The sequence below is a fragment of the Calonectris borealis genome, chromosome 2 (assembly GCF_964195595.1).
Source record: "Calonectris borealis chromosome 2, bCalBor7.hap1.2, whole genome shotgun sequence".
Taxonomy (NCBI): domain Eukaryota; kingdom Metazoa; phylum Chordata; class Aves; order Procellariiformes; family Procellariidae; genus Calonectris; species Calonectris borealis.
In genome coordinates, this window is record NC_134313.1 from 1,875,622 (window position 1) to 1,891,941 (window position 16,320).

Genomic DNA, 16,320 nt, shown 5'->3' on the forward strand with positions numbered 1-16,320 from the left:
CGAACGAGCTGAAGTGTCACGTTAGCTGGGCTGGGAGGAGGGCGGCAGGGCTGGGGCTGAGCCAAGCCCAGCGGGGCGTCCCCGAGCCATCCCTGCTCCCTACACCCTCCGTCTCCCCTCTCCTCTACTCGCTCTGCCCAGCCGGCACCCGCAGGGGAGCCCAGCACCTCCGCGAGCATCTGAGAGCCGCAGGGAAGCGCAGGGCAGGGAATCCAGCTGGGGAGTGAGAAACTCTGGCTGAATCCGAGCTGGCTCCCGGGAAATGGGAGATACGGAGCAGCCTGGGATGGAGCCCGGAGAGCCTCTGTGTGCAGCTCCGGTGGTTCACCCCAGCCTCCTCCATTGCACGTGATGCCATGCCCAGCATTGCCAAGTGGCATTATTTTTATTTTTCCTTATTTTTTTTTGCCGCTTGCCTCCTGCAGGAATGATCCAGCTCAGCTCCACGATGATGGGGAAATGCCTGGACCCTCCAGCACGGAGCAAGAGGTAAAGTTTTGGAAAGAGGTGGACACCTCGCCAACCAGCTGGCTGCAAAAGCTGCCGTCCTTCATCTCCCTCCAGTCTTCAGCATCCCCCGGTGACCAGTGCTGCAAAGTGGAGAAGGACGAGGATGAGTCGGAGGACGAGCCAGGTAGGAAGCACTTGCTCTGCTTTTGCTCACGCATGCTCCGAGCTGCTCCGAATCACTGAGCGGGAGAGTTATTCACCCGTTGCTCTCCATGGGTTTTGGTGGGATCGATGTTCCTCGTGAGTGGCCAAACCAGTTACGCTGGGAGGTAAAACTGGGATGGCAACTGGAATTTGCATCTCTGGTCACGCAGGGGCACGAGCCCCTGGCTCTGCTCCCGAAACCACGCGGTAGGATTTTGTCCCCATCTTTTATCATCGGCTCCTTCTTCCTTATCCTATAAATTATCCGATGATGAATCCAGTCTCGTTCCTGTGACGGAGCCGCAGCGGTCCCCGGTAGGAGGGTGTTTCAGAGGGATGCAGTGATGCTGTGCCTATTCGCTGGACCTGCAGAAGGACCTCTGGACCATCTCGGGACCTCTGGACCATCCATCGCACGTGTTTTCTGACGTGAAATAGCTTCGAAGCTTTGAAATAAAAACATCCCTGGTGGGAGGTGGGATGGGGTGTTCGGAGATTGCAAGTTCGAACGAAGGAAGGGCTGTGTTAGTCTGAGATGATCTGCTTTGCTCTTTTATTAAAAGGTGGGGGAAGAGGCTTTGGAAATCAGTAAAATTTTTGGAAAATGCAGTTTTAGGATGAGCAAAACTTCTTACGAACTTCCACACATGAGAGCAAACAGTTTCTGCCTCGACATTTTTTTTGATTTTTGGAGAAGTTCAGGGAAGTGTTTCAACTGTTTGAAACTGAACTGACTGTGGGGAAAAAAAAAAGGCAGGAGAAAATTGTTGAAGCGATGAGAAGAAACGTCTTTGTTTCTCTGCAAAGCGGCTTGTGGTGGAGGTTAGCTGCATTTCTGCTTCTCTGACGTTTTCCTTGGTTCCTTCTCTCCTAATTCAGCTCCTACGCTGGAAAACCCCTTAATCACCAGCAGCTCTGTGGGAAGGGACGGGACTTTGGGGGATTCTGGGGATGCATCCGCAGGAGCAGAGGTGATGGATCGTGGGAGGTGAGGCAGAGATCGTGGGAGGTTTTTGGCCGGATGATGCTTCACGCTTTCCTTTTCATCTCCCATCCTTCGCTGGAGGGATGTGCAGCAGCTGCATCTCCTGAGCGCCGTCGCAGAAAGGGAGACAGCGTCTGGCTCAGAAATCAAAATATTTTGTGGCAGTAATGATGAAATCCCCACCGCCAGCTCGGCTGGCACAAGATGTGGCTCAGTATGAACCGAAGGGCTGGAGCATCCCTCCCCGTCTTCGATCCCGTGCCTCCTCTGAGCGAATGTGCAGCCGGAGCAGGTTCCCACTGGGAGAAGGGATGAATTCAGCACCGAAAACCGGGGCTGGGGCGTTTGCTCGGTCATCCGTAAGCGGGTGCTGAGGATCTGCAAGGCTTTGCCTGGCTCAGCCGCAAAGCGCTTTGAGCCAGGGAGGGCTGAGATGCCTTAACGCTGTCGGGAAGAAAATTCCCAGGATTAGCAACATATTCCTGAAGTCACAGACGAGCGCGTGCGCTGTCGAACCGCGGCGCGGTGGAGACGGCGAGGGACCGTTCCGGCTGGGAAAGCTCCTCTCCGTGACGCAGGGTGAAGCGCTCGGCTTCCCTTTCCAAGGATTTCTTCCCCCCTCACGCCTCCCTCCTTCCCTTTCCTTGGCCCTGGTTCAACTCCCTTTTGATCTCAGCAGCGGGGCCAGGGAAGAGCTCCCAAAGCAGCGGCTTAATCGGGTTTTTTTATCTCTGCGATGAAGACGGAGCAATTAATCCGCAGACAAGAAAGCTGTTGATACGCCCTGGATTGCACTTGGCAGCCTGGAGTAACTCGGTCGAGAGGACAGCGGCATCCCCCTGGCAGCGAGGGCATCCTTTTCCTCTTAACTCCGGTTTGCACGTTCAGGGGAGGATGATTTCCAGGCGTTTTGGGTGGGAGGATGAGTAGAAGGACCTTTAAGTCCAGGGATGTTGGGAGGAAGGCTACGGGGAGCTGGCGGGTACGGGTTCGGGACGCGCGTCCCTCCGTGCTGCTTCGCCTTTGCCTGGGGATCACATGGCATCGGGAAAGTGGATGCTGGAGGATCCGTAGGAAAGGAAAACCGGGCAGGAATTGCAGATGGCTGTAAAATCATCTGATGATGAAGCAGTTTCCATGCCAAACGGATGCGCGGTGAGTCCGGGCGTGTTCAGTGCCTGGGTTTGCCTGTGTTCGGTGCTGAGGTGCTCTCGGTAATTAAAGTCTCGTCTCAACACACAAACGAAGCAGCTTGGGGGCACAGCAGCACCTGGGGGACCCCCATAACCTAATGGGAGAAAAGGAGCCCCGGCCACTAACGAGCCATCATCCGAAGAGGCTGCTAAAGGACCGAATGCTTCATGGTGACCAAATCACCTTTAAAGCCAGGACTGGTGCTTGTGAGCTCGAGGTGCTGTTTTGAGCTAAGCGGGTGGTCAGGATGAGTCCTTGCATAGCTCTAGGTAGTAGCTGGTGTCTGCAGCCTTCCCCACTGCAGCCTTTGTACCAAGGATGATACTCGGTTTCTGCTTGTAAAGCCTGAAGGTGACACACAGATTGGCGGGGTAGTAAATAAGGAGGAGGACAGGTTCTTACTACGGAGTGAGCTGAATTGCTTGGTTAAATGGTCGCAATTTGAGAAAATGCCCTTATAATACTGGTAAATGCAGGAGGAACGAAGAAAAAACACCGGTGCCATGTGCGAGAGGGATGGAGCTTGGAGATGACCTTTAAGGACCAGTGTGGGCAACAGCATCAGCTTGCGGGGTCTTGGTGGGCATCTGCAGCCTCTGGCCTTGGGATATAGAAAAAGGAGTGATGTGGTCTGCAGGCGTGGAGCGGAGCCCGCTGTCGTCCTCCCGTGGGCAGGGTTCCCAACCTGCCAGAGGAGCCTTGTAATTTGGGGTTGGAGGAGAGATTTGAGGGCGCTGGTGCTTTCCGAGCATCCTCCGAAAAGCCCGTTCGTGCGGCGCGGGGAGAGCAAACCGCTTCCAGCTGAGCAGCCCAGCTAGGAAGGGTGGGCTTGGTGGCATCCCATCCTTCACCTCCTTGTGTTCTCCATCCGTGAGGGCAGAGCCGGAGGGAACACGGGCTCCCCTACCCCTCCGACACCCGTTTCCAGGTAATGGGCTTTTCCATATTTCACCTTCCAGTTAAATAGCCTGCGCTGGAGCCTAACTGGCCTCCCTGCGCTAATTGTAAGCAAGCGCACCAATGCAAACCATTCCAATCGAGTGCTAATTTAATTAGAAAGCACCCATTTTAGTTAATTTGTTCGAGAAGATCACTGAAAACTCCTGGAGAGAACAGATGTTCCCCTCTCCCCCGATGAACATTCAGGGGTTTGTAAATGGCTCCACTCAGCCTTGTTTAGGAGAGAAAAGAGGATTTTATAGCTGCAAACGACCCTTTCTGTAAACATTTTACAGCTCTCTGCACGTTTGAGTGACGATAAACCCCTAGCAACTCGGCGGGCTGCAAATTTGCGACCATACGGCTATCATTTTATTGTCATATTTCACGGTCGTAACGTTAATGGAAGATGCTCGCTACAGTCTTTTTTAACGGCTCCGCTGAGCACGCTCAAACGCTTTGGCTTTGGAGGAATTCGTGGAGGTGCAGCGCTTCTGGGTTTGTTTACAGCTTTCACTTCTGGAGGAATAACTTTGGAAATGCGAATCCTTCTCCGCTGGGCTGGACTCGTGCTTGAGAGCCACCCCCAACGGGGCATGCGACTGCGGGGATGGGCAACCCCTTGATGCCGGATCCTGGTCCGACCATCCCCAGCTCCTGGAATTTAAGAGAATGGCGGTGCTGCCAGACCTCCACATGGATGCGGCCGGCAGCCCTCAGCTGTGCCGAGGGTCCCGTGGGGTCTCCATGGCCTGCAGCATCTCCTTTAACGCTGCTTCTGACACCAGCTCTTTGATCCAAAACTTACTTCAGCAGCCAGGTGGAGGCAACCAACCCTTTTGAGGTGTTGAGCCAGCAGCAGAAGATGCCCTGGAGCCTTCCAGAGACCATCTACGTGGTTGGGGATGGAGGACTAAGACACAAGGGGATTGTCCTGGGGTAACAGGAGCTGGCATCCGCTGTCAACTTTGACCGCGGTGGCACTTAGTGGAGTTTGCTTCTCTTGGTAAGGTCATGGAGGAAATGTTTTTGTGGATAAAACACAGGGAACTGGTTTCTCTGTGTGGTCACAAACATCTCCTTGTATGTTCCGTGCTCCAACCCCAACCATCTTGGTGGCCTCCACTGAACCTGCTCCAGTATGTCCGTGTCCTTCTGTACTGGGGAGCCCACAGAGCTCCAGGTGTGGTCTCACACCGCTACCAAATTAGCCCCATCCTGAAAAGCACTGCTAATGAAGTGCAGACCTCAGTGCTGAACTCAGACTTCTTCATGATAAATCTGAAGCCTTCTGTTTATCCGGGGCAACAATTTTTTATATAGTTTTCTTATACTGATCCATTATCCCTTGTGCATCTCCACAGAGAGTCTGGCTCCATCTTCAGCGACCTTTAGGTAACTGAAGACAGTGATTATTTGAGCACAGTTGAAGACAGGTAGTTGAAGACAGCAATTCCCCGTTAGTCTTCTCTTCCTCAGACAGAAACCCCCTAGTTCTGTCTCTTCCATCCCAGTTACCTTCAGGAGGCATCTGAGCCACCTTGGACTTATCTAAGGATCTTGAGTCCTGACTGGTGGGGAGCAGAGGTCTTGGCCTTCCTGGCAGGAGTCGTTGCCTCTTTTTGGAAAGGAACTTGGCCATGATGAAGTCATGGGCCAATGGCTGCACCTGCAGCTGGTCCATCTCCATGGCCTGTTCTCTGGGTGGGACCACATCCATGGTCTCTTCTTTGGGTGGGGCCACCTCCGTGGCCTCTGGATCTCCCATGACTTGGCTGAGGGAAGCTGTTCTGTCCCACACAGTCTTCCTAGTCTTTCTTCTCCTCCTCTATATATTCCTCCTCCAGGTTTCCTCCATTGACTTGTCATTGCCAGCACCTCCTTTTTGAGCAGGGTCCTGGTGGGTCTCCCTCACTGCCGGTGGGGGTGTTGTGGCCAACTGTTGTCAAGCCTCTCTTGGAGAGCTGGTCACTGGAAGGGACCTCTCTTCCCCAGAGTCTGGCCTAGGTGCTGGAGAAACTCTTTCCTGGGCCTCCCAACTTTTGAGGAACCTACTTGAAGGTCTTGGTGCATCACCCAAAGGGTCGCAATAACTCCTTGATTCTGCTGTACCCCTGCTTGCTCCATGCCTCCTGGGCGCTCACAGCAGCAAGAAACTCAGCAAGCTGTGGAGCCAGATCAGTGGACCATCTAATAAGGGCTGTGGGACAGTGGACAGTGAGGTGGCTTGTGACTTCTCAGGACCGCTGCAATGTGTGCCTGACCTGGTCAGCCACCAGGTTGGGAAGAGTGAGAGGGCTGATGGGCTGAGGGCTGCTTTGCCTCGGGTTATTCCTATGTGGCCTTTTGCTTGCAAAGAATTCCGCAGGGCTGCTCCTTGTCCCCTCATGTGTCCCTGGGGCAGATCAGACTGATGGGAAATGGTTGCAGATCATCTGAGATCTTCAGTCACAGTAATTTTAGCCTCTGCTGGCAAAAGCAGCAACTGAAATCTTTATGCAGGAACATGGGTTTTAGCAGGATAGTGGTGTTTCACATCTGTGTGCCTCAGTTTCCCCATTTGCCATATTCTCCTAATTAGCAAGAACTCTGGATCCTTATTGGTGGTTTGCAGGTGGCTTGAGGAGCTGTAGGGTGGAAGCAGCTGAGAGGGCTGGGGGAGAGCTGGGGGTGGGTTTCAAGCATGAGAGGAGCAGATAAACCATCTCCTTTGTGTTTCGGGAGCCGCTACGTGATCTCCACGTGGGCATGTGGCTGCCAGGGTCCTGCATCCATGTGCCGACGCCAAGGCTGTTGCATGTCACGTGCTCGCTGACATAGCGGAGGTGTTGGGGCGGAGTGAGCTGGTGCCCTGTGGGCCCGCGTGACGGAGGTCTGCTAGAGCAGATGCCACGAAGGCTTCTGCCGCGAGAGCTTCTCCCTCTCCGCAGGTTCCTCTGCTGGCCCCTCATTCTGCTCCGGTGGCCGATTGACTCAGGATCCACGTGGCAGGACCTTTCCCTCAGTCCCCGTGGAGATGCCACCAGCGTGTATGGGATGACCACGCCGCAGTCATCTTCTTTCCCCTGGAACCCTGGGCCATTTTCAGGGTCCAGCCCTTAGGATCATAGGATGGAAGGGACCGGGGGAGGTCACCGAGTCCAACCTCCTGCTTAAACCTGTCCAACCTCAACAATAAGGTCCAACTCGTCATGTCTCTGCCTGTGCCAGCTGAGAAGTCAAGGGCATGTGGCCGGTGATGTGTCCCTTGGCAGAACCTCTTGGGAGGCAGGTAGGAGATAGCAGGAGTAGGTGAAGGCACTTTGATGGTCATGGTGAGAGCTCATGGGAGTTACAGAACCTCCCACATCCTCAGCAGATGATACCAAGGGGACAAGGACAAACTAAGGAGAGGAAGGACAGCAGGACACCAAGCCGTGGTGGAAGCAGGGAAAGGAAAAGGGAGTTAGGAGCGTGCTTGATGTACCTTGTTGTCCTTAAATCGACCTTCCCATCAGTGCCTTCCCCTAAGGCCTTCTGCTCTCATAGGATAATTTAGCAGAAGCAGGAAATCTCCATCTTCCTTCCTGATGGTACCCATGAGCCTTCCCTGTCTCATGGCTCATCAGCCAGGAGGGCTCTGGGGCAACATGGACCTTGGGTGGTACCTTCCCAGCTCTTCTCCTGGCACTTGGCAGATCTTTCTTGTCATGGAGAGGGTGATCCTGTGCTCACCCTGATCTCCTCCTCGCCTTTGCTGTGTTATCCCGCTGCAGGTGGATTCTTCCCTCGCCAACTCTCCAGCCAACGCACGCTCCGTCGGGCATGCAGAGAGAGTTTAATTAGAGAGCATCAAAACTCTTTCATAACTGAATTAACAAACCTCTAATAGAATTGCTTTTTCTAATGCGAAAATCTATCGAGCTGCAGGTAGCGGGCTGCACCCATCCCTCCAGCAGGACAACGCGTATCAGTCTAATTGGTTTCCTGTTAACGGGCCGGATCTGCTCGGGTCGTTAGCAATTGCATCTTCTCCTCCTGAGTCAGCAGGTCCTTAGGGGTTTGGGGGCTGTTTGGTGGGGGTCTCTGCAGTGGGAGAGGTTTAGGTTGGTTTCATCCACCCTGGATACTGGTTTCAGACATCTTCTTCTTGGTCTTGGGTACTTCCTTCCCAGCCTGGAGAGATAGATGGGCTGGCAACTCAGACTGGTGGACCTCACCAGGGGTGGACTCCCTGGTGGACCTTGTGCATCCCTCTGCAGCGATGCCTTATATCTGGCAGCCCTTGCCTCCATCCCTCCATCCCCTCCATCTCCATCCCGTACTAAAGCCCTGATCCTGCTCCAGGACACCATCAGGCTTGGGGTACCATCAGGCTTTGGGGTGCTGCAGATAACATGGGTGTTGTTGAAGGCTGGGGTTGGATCTCCTTGTGTCTTGGTGGCTCTGAGAAGGTCCAAAAGTCAGAAACTTCACCGCCGTGTAATTTCCTTATTGCAAAGCGGCCAATTTAGCTGAAACTTCCAGTAAACCCGATGAATGCTGTGACTTTTTCTAATTGGGCTCTCTCTCTGAATCAGAATCATCGTTTCTTATCCCACAAAAGGCCGTCGAAAATACTCTTCTCTGATTTACTTTCTGCCTGGACCAAACCGCCTGCACGTTTTCAATTCTCTTCCCTTATCGATTTGCAGGCGACTTTCAGACCTGCCAAGTCTCATTCCTTTGCCAGGACTGAAATCTGCTTCTTCCATATTAATTTTTTACCCATTTTTTAGGGTCTTGTCCACCTGTGATGGAGGGTCTGGAGACCAGGGCTTTTAGACTTTGCTCAGGATTTCTGAAGACCCCTCTCCTTCAGCTTGCTGCCTCTGGGCAGCCGCGTTGTTGCCCCCCTGAGTTATTTAATGACCTAAAAACTGGAGATGGAAGAGCCCTCCGAGATGGTGAAATCCCATCTTCTTCACTGCTCACCAGTAAAGGACCGATGTGGCGTTCACCATACATCTTCAGGGTCAAGTCACCATGTACCACTAGACCACAAAGCATCTCTGCCATGCCCTCAACCCAACGAAGCCCTTCTCCCACCGCTGCAGCTCATGGCTGGTTTTCTGGTTGCTTTTTTCTTCCAAAAAGACGGAATTACGGAGAAGAGTTATGGAAAGGGTGTCCTGGCACAGATGTCCTGCTCTGCAAGCATGGCAGGAGATGGGCACTGCCAGGCAGTGGTGGGACATCTCCCCCAGCACGTCCCCGCTACAAACATCCCTATTAGGAAGGAAAAAACCATCTGAGCACTTTTCCTTCTGGACAAAGCTTCTCCTGACATCCCAGCCTTGATGTTTCCCTCACTTGAGGGGCAGAAGGTTTGGGTGGAACAGCAGCAGGGTGAGTTTTTGGTGCAGGTTGTCTCACCGGATGGATTTAGTGCAGGATAGAGCTAAAGACATCCAGCCCTCCAGCTGGTTTTTCCATGTGAAAAATCATTTGCGGAAAATTCTGGGGCATAGCCCTTGCCACTGGCCTTTCCATCCCGCCTTTTGTTCTTGGGTTTTATTAAAAAATAATAATAATTATAATTTATTACAAAAAGCCATCTCCCAGCCTAAGTTTTTCCAGGAGCTGACTCAGCCGAGCGCTTTCACTGCAAAAGGAAAAGCCGTTTCCAGGGAAGAACCAGACTCCCCCAGACCTGCCGGGAAGGAGTTAAGGGATATTTTTCCTTCGGGAATGGGGGAAAGTGGAGTTTGGGGGATTTCTCCTCGTGGTATTAAACATGGAGCATCCATCAGGGAGATGCTGGGACGCATCTCGCCGCTCCGAGCCATCGGCTAGAAACTTTTGCATCCCCTTTGCTGTATTAATAACCGGAGCGTTAGCTGGCTGGCTGTTAAAACAGCTGCTAATTGTAGCCACCTCGTTAGTCCGCTCTCCTTTGGGAAATGGGGTTATATTTTGTATTTGGGGCCATTTCACACGGGGTCAGCTCTCGGGGAGGAGCGGGGCGGCTGCGGGCACCGTGTCCTGCGTGAAGCCCCTTCCCCGAGCCCGGCTGGACGCAGGAGAGGATAAAACCCCCCCGGCAGCATCGGGAGAGCGATGGAAACCAAACATCCCATCGGGCTGGAAGTTAGTTGGGAAGGGAAAACCTTGATATAACCGGCTTTCCCTCCGGAAAAGCTTTTTGTAGCCCGATGGTGGAGTTTGGAAAGCTGCAAACGAACCGTCTTCCCCTGCATCCCTTGGCTTTGGCGCTTGGGCATCTTCCACCCGTGATGTGGGGCATTTCCAGCTGCCTCCCACCCTCACAGCTTGGGGAGAAAAGCAATTTTTTAAACCCTCAGCGATCGGGAACGGTGAGCAGGGAGAGGATTTGGGGGCAAGGACCAGACCCACCTCCTTTTATCCCCCATCCAAGGGGATTCCCTGCCTTTAAATCCCTTTAAATCCCCCCGTATCAGCATCTGGGTGAAACGAATTTTGTTTTAACTTTCCCGTCAGGTGCAGCTGGAGCCGCTCGGCTCGGCGGCGTCTGGGGGAAGGCCAGGTTTTATTGAAAAATATAATGGTGCCACCTGAAGCGTGATTTACTGCACTGTCCACTCCTCGGACTTGATAATATATTTCTATTAGATTTCCTTCTTTTCCCTCCCTTCTCCTCGCGAAGAGTGGCAAGTTTCTCCATCTGCCTGACACCTTCTTAGGCTTAGGCAAAATAAATGTTGATTTTCATCAGAAGGAAGAGCGCTGGAAGTCCTAATTCTCCGGCGAGGCTGACAAGCTCAGCAAAAGCCGCCCGGCTTTCGACAGAGAGCTCGTGATCCAACCCCGGTTCTTCTCTTTGGAAGCAGTTCAATCATCGTAATGAAAAAGGGGTTTCTTAGCCCGGCTTTCGCTAACTAGAAATTATATACCTGGTTCCTGGAAGATGGATTGTGTGGCTGCCGAAATGCAGAGAAGAAAGCGGGGGGAGAGAGTGAAGGCGCGCGAGATGCGACCCAAGATTGATCACGCCATTTGCAGGATCTCCCATGCACAAAAGCGGAAAATATATTTTCGTTTGCCGGGGTGGGTTAAGCGACACCCCCTTTTTTCTCCAAGTCCCGTCTCCCCGGCTTTTGTGGCAGGGCGTTTTGGGATGCGGCTTTTGCCTGTCCCCGGCTGCTCCCCGCGGGGTGAAGCATCCACGGCTCCGTCCTTTCCAGGAGCAGCATCTCCCTCCATCCGAGGTGAGAAACTGGACGGGTTTAATCCTTTTACAACCTCTTTTGGTTTTATTTCATTTTTGTCCTCTGACATTTTTTGAGGAATACATTTGAAATCAAGCGTGGATGCTCTGAAAGCATCCCGGCTCCGTGCAACCCCCTACTGAAGTCGGGAAGCTAATTACGGTCGATGTAAAAATCACCTTTTTTTTTTTTTTCCTCTCTCAAAAAAAGAAATCTATATTTCTACTTCTGTAATCATATTTGCTTTGAATTGCAAAGCGTGGGTTTCGTGCCGCTGGATATTAGCTAATGAAGTTTCCTCGGGAGGAATTGAGCCGTTTCCACCGTTCTTGTTGGACCGGGGCCGCGGTCGCTGGCGAGGCAGGAATGAGGAGATGTGGATTTTGACCCTTTGAGGTTGATGGCCGGCGGCTCTGCTGGACCCTAATTAACAACAACTGGGACCAGATTTGGAAATCCCAGGCTGGGAAAACCACCTGGCTCGATGCAAAAGGGATACTTGGGGTCAGCTGGAAAATTAGGAGGGTGGTCAGAGGCCAAACGGGGGGTGCAGTGGGTGTCTGCTCAGCATTGCCGTTCCCTGAAGCCGAATTCGGCTGCGTCGCTGGTGACTAATAGCCGAGTCCGTCGTGGCTGCTGTGCATCCCTCTGATGTATGGGTGTTATATTAAGGGTGGAAAGGTGCTAAATGAGCCCTCTTTATTTTACATAAATTAGCTCAAAAGCTATGTATCACTGCCACGGCGGCTTAGACTCCGAGCAAGTTTGTTTACCCAAGTTTAAAAGGAAAGAAAAACTCTCGGTGGCTCCCCGTTGTCGGATGCTGCTTGGGGTCCTCACCCCTCCTGCCTCCCCTGCCCCAAAACCTTCTCCTTTGGGCTTTCAAGGCTGCTCGCAGGTGCTCGTGGTCCCACCTCGGCTTTGGGCATCATCGTTGGGATGATGGGATGTGGTGGGCGCGTTGTGTGCTGCTCATCCAGAACATCTGCACCTGGATGGGGTTTGGACTGGATTCTCTCCAGCTCCTCCATGATCCTCTCCAGCTCCTCCATGATCTTCTCCACCTCCTGTAATCCCAAGTAAGAGGGGACTTTTCTCACTGAACCTCATCGCTCAACAAGCCATGGGTCTTTTTTTATGGGAAACCTCCTCCTTTTCCCATCCGCATTCATCTCAATGTCTTCTCCTCACCCAAGTGGCCACCACGCTCCTGCCCGTCCCTCGGTCTGGCAGGGAAAACCATGTAACCGCCTCTCCACACCCTTCAGGGGGAGAAAAATAGGAGAAACTCTGCAGAAAGGCATGTCCAGCATTGTGGTTGAAACGGAGGAGGACTTCATGCCGTCCACCCTGGTCCATGGGACATGTTTGGACTCATCCTGCAAAGAGGTCACCTCCCAGAGGCACTTCATGGGGTTTCGGCTTTGTACGAGCATCTGGGACCCTCTCTGGGAGAGGCACAGTGCTCCAGCAAGCAGAAGTCATCTCCCAGAGCATCTTGGGGGGATGCTGGGGGGGGTTGACAACCAAAAAACCTTTTATCCTGAAAATCTTTGCATCTTTTGGTGTGGCTAAGCTGCTGAAAAGCATCATCCAAGCCCTGGGACCTGGGACCTGGGACCTAGGACCTGGCCAACGTCTGCTCAATGACAACAACCGCTCAAGAGCCTTGCCCATTGCGTTGGGCTTGCCCAGGTTGAATCCCCAAACCCCATCTCATCCGAGCCCGTGGCTTTCCAGGAAACAGCGATTTATCACGGGTGATAAAAACCCATCAGCGCCACGGCTCCGAATCCCCCAGGTGCTTTTTGGTCCTCATTTGTCCCTCCGCTGCCTCATAATGGGCGATTAGCGGGGTCGACTCCCTGTCCCAGGTCATGCCAGGGTTCTTGGGACAGCAGAGCTGTCCCCAAACCTGTCACCAGCACGGCCAGAGCACCGAGCGTGAGTTAACCTCTTGCTTGCCGGTGCTTTGCTCTTGCCTGCTCCAGCTCAGCCCCAAAGCAGGTCGTGATGTTCACCCTGTGCTGCAATTTGAAGGTTTGGCTACTTTTGATTTTCTTTTTCCCCCGTAACTTGGGGATTTTGCAGCAGGCTCGTTGCTCTGTGGTGGGAAGGGACCTGCGAGTCCCGTGCCGCTTTGCTGGGGTGGGGCTGAGGATTCTCGGGGATTTGGGGAACCAGCCAGCTCCATCCCAGCCATGACCAAGGGGGACATCGGCTCTGGGCTCGCAGGGAGACACGTCCCCACCCCAAAGGCACCAACTCTGCGCCGAAAGTCTGGGGAAGGGGCCACGGGGCAGCAAGGCCAGGCCGAGCACCGCGTTGGGGACACACGTGTCCCCACCAGCGGGTTGGCAGGGCAATGGGGGAGCCACGACCATCGCTGCGGGCTTCAGGATGGGAGGCACAGGATGCAAGTAGGTGGGCTCGTTTGTTTTTCTCCCTTTGCTCACTAATTAATCCTTGTTAGTGGCACGGTGCCCTCTGGGGCAAGTTTTACTCCCTTTTCCCGCTGTTAAAGCATGAAGTGCCGGGGCTGTGGGAGCAACAGAGGAGCACGGGATGCTCCTGCGCCTGCATCCCAAGGGATTTCCAAGGCGACCCGAGCCAACCTCGATGACTTTCTCCTCTTTTCTTCCTTTCCGCTCCCAGGCAGCGCCAAATGGAAGAGGACTTTGCCGCCGGCATCCTCGCGGGACTCCGAAAACACCCGTCCCGAGGAGGGTAGCAAAGGTGAGGCCGGTGGGTGCTGCCGGGGCGGAGGACCACCCACATCCCCGGTGCCCGTGCCCATCTCCGGTGCGTTAACCCACCGTGACCGGGCCAGGAGAAGCCCGGGGGTGTCCAGACGTGCGTCACCCACCTCCCACCGTCACCTTTTTCTTTCCTCCCTCCAGGCAAACGGCTGCAGATCAAGCCCCGTCTATGAGCAAGACCCGACCCCGCGGCAGCCGACCAGCTCAGGAACCGCAGAGCCGGGCACGACCTGGCACCTACCTCAGGACGCCGCGGCCGGACGCGGCACCCCCTTTCTCATCTTGCTTTTTCGGGACATCCTTTTGGCAAGGAGCGCGGGGAAGCACCACCCGTTCCCGCTGGGAAGCGGCTTTGTTTGAAATCCTTTAATTTGCCAATAAATTATCTTTTCAGCTGGTTTATTGAAGGCGAACCCCACTGCCAGGCTCCTTGGATGCTTGCGGGACTGGGAAGAGGCTCCTATCCCCATCGGTCCTCCCGCAGATTGCGGCTCTGCTGCTGTCCCGGACACGAGGTGACACGGGGACCTGAGGAGCTTAATGCCATCACCCGATGTACCCGCATCCAGGTCAGCCACTATGTTGGGGACAAGCGTGGCCGGTGGTCGCAAGTCACCGTGCTGGGATGTACTGGGGCGTAAAGCCCCCCGTATGGCTCAGCCCCGATCTCTCCGTGCCAAAAGCCCACCTGCATCCATCCCGCTCCATCCCCTTGGTTTTGGGAGGAGATTTCTTGGAGCGGAGCCGTGTGCCGAGAGCATCCCTAGTGGAAACGTGTGTCGGGAGCAGCGTTGAGCCAAGTGCTCCTGCAGCACGTCGGGATCTCCCATGACCGGTTGTACCCTGACCCCCCACCTCTCCCCCATCCCAGCGAGGGTTTGGTTTGCCTTGGGAGATCCAAACCAGCTCTTTTGGGGTTTTTTGGGGGGTCACTCCACATCCAGGCAAGAACAAAGCACGGGGGGAGCGTTGTGCCGAGCCGAGTACTGCCGGCGGCGCAGCTGCTGGTGCGATGGGTTTTTGCTTCTGTGGGTACAATATCCAGGGGGATTTTGGGGTGGCGGATGCTGCTCCCTCACACGGATGCGATTTTGGGGATAGCTGCAGGATCTCCCCTCGCCAAGAGATGCCGAGAGCCGGGGGGCGGCCGTGCGGGGCAGCCGGATTTGCCCATCCACTGCCTCTCGATCGCAGCACCTTCAGGCAAAGCCCTGCGGGGAAATGGCATCAGCAGGGACGTGGGTGAGCGTGGGGGCTCCCTGGGGACCCCAGCACCCAGGTGGGGTGGGCGACAAAGCCACCACGATGCCGTGGGCTCAGGTGCACCGCGGCTCCGGCAAAGGGGCTGACGGCTGCGGTTTCTCCCCCCACCCCACCCCACAACTGGGCGGCGTGGGTCCCCACGGGGGTTCCCTTTCCCCAGGTGACACCCACGGAGGGGTCGTCTTATCACCCCACACCTACAGGCTGGGATGCTCCCCCCTACCCGGCTCGTGGCGGGGGGATTTATCGCCTGGCTCGGGTAACTCGGGACATGGCGTGCCACCAAAGGCGCGATGTCATTAATGTCTGTCACCTCCCCGGGCTCCTGTTTAACGATGCTGCCCGGCAGCTGGAGTGGGGGGGGGGGTTTAGTGCCACTTGGAGACCAGTTTGGCGTAGCAGCGTCCCCAGTATCCCCCCAGCCACTGCGAGGACCAGCAGGTCCCCCCGCCCCGGGGCTGCACTCATACCCCAGCGTGTATACAGCGAGCTGTTTTGTAATAAAAACTTCGTCATCTCCGTTGATATTAAATGTCTTTTATTAACCCGTGTGTTTTGATATGTAAATAAAGAGTTTCTTCCCCGGGATGCCCGGTCGGAGCGTGGCTTTGCTCTTTTTTTCAGCGATACCGCACGAACATCCCCTCGAGGAGCTGCTAATGCTGGCGGAGGGGCCGTTCTGCTCCTCAAATCCTTCAGGGTTTTTAATTATTATAACTTTTTCCTCCCTTACCCAGAAAGGACGTCACGTGGTGGTTTCCTAAAAAAAAAAAAAAACACCTAAAAATTCACTAAATTCACTAAAAATCACCCGGGAGGAGACGATGATGCTGCGAGTCCCCAGGGATGGCCGGTGCGGGGTGATGGTGTCCGGGAGCTTCGGTGCTTCCCTAACGAGCAGGCTAACGGGGATTAAGGCTCGCGCTGCACTAATTAAGCGAGGCAGTGAGTAGCTCGCTGAGAGCCGCGGCTCTGCCGCCCACCGGTGCCGCTGCTCCCTTCCCGGGGAGGATTGTAATTTATTGCCGGCTGTCGTTAAAGCACTGCTTGGGGGTGATTAATTTCCGAGTAGGGATAAACGCGGCCCCTGGAGAGGTGTCACTGAGCCCCGGTGGGTTCCCATCCCTGCCGCCAGCAGCCACGACGCCTCGGTGATGGGCCCCGAGAGGGGTTTTATCCATCCTCCCCATGAAGCTGGGGATGCTGCGGTGATGGGTGCATGGCTGGGCTGTCCCACGGCCGCCGGGCAAGGACGTGTCCTGGGGGTGCCTTGACCGGAGAGGTGGCACGGGGCAGCGTTTCTGGAGGGCACCGTAAA

The 16,320-nt window shown here is 54.7% G+C and overlaps 1 protein-coding gene across 3 annotated transcripts in view; it reads left to right on the forward strand.

The window, feature by feature from the left end:
- The window catches only part of ZC3H3 (zinc finger CCCH-type containing 3), a 184,297-nt gene extending 168,300 nt beyond the window's left edge, over positions 1–15,997 (forward strand). The window contains exons 11-13 of one of the 3 annotated variants that reach the window (XM_075141051.1): positions 426–634; positions 13,636–13,716; positions 13,881–15,997. In XM_075141051.1, coding sequence (XP_074997152.1) covers positions 426–634; positions 13,636–13,716; positions 13,881–13,912 — 322 coding nt within the window. In that variant the 3' untranslated portion in view covers positions 13,913–15,997. Of the gene's footprint in view, positions 1–425; positions 635–935; positions 4,963–13,635; positions 13,717–13,880 lie in introns of those variants that run through there. The other 2 variants (XM_075141050.1, XM_075141052.1) reach the window with 2 other exon arrangements.
- Positions 15,998–16,320: the final 323 nt, after the last annotated feature.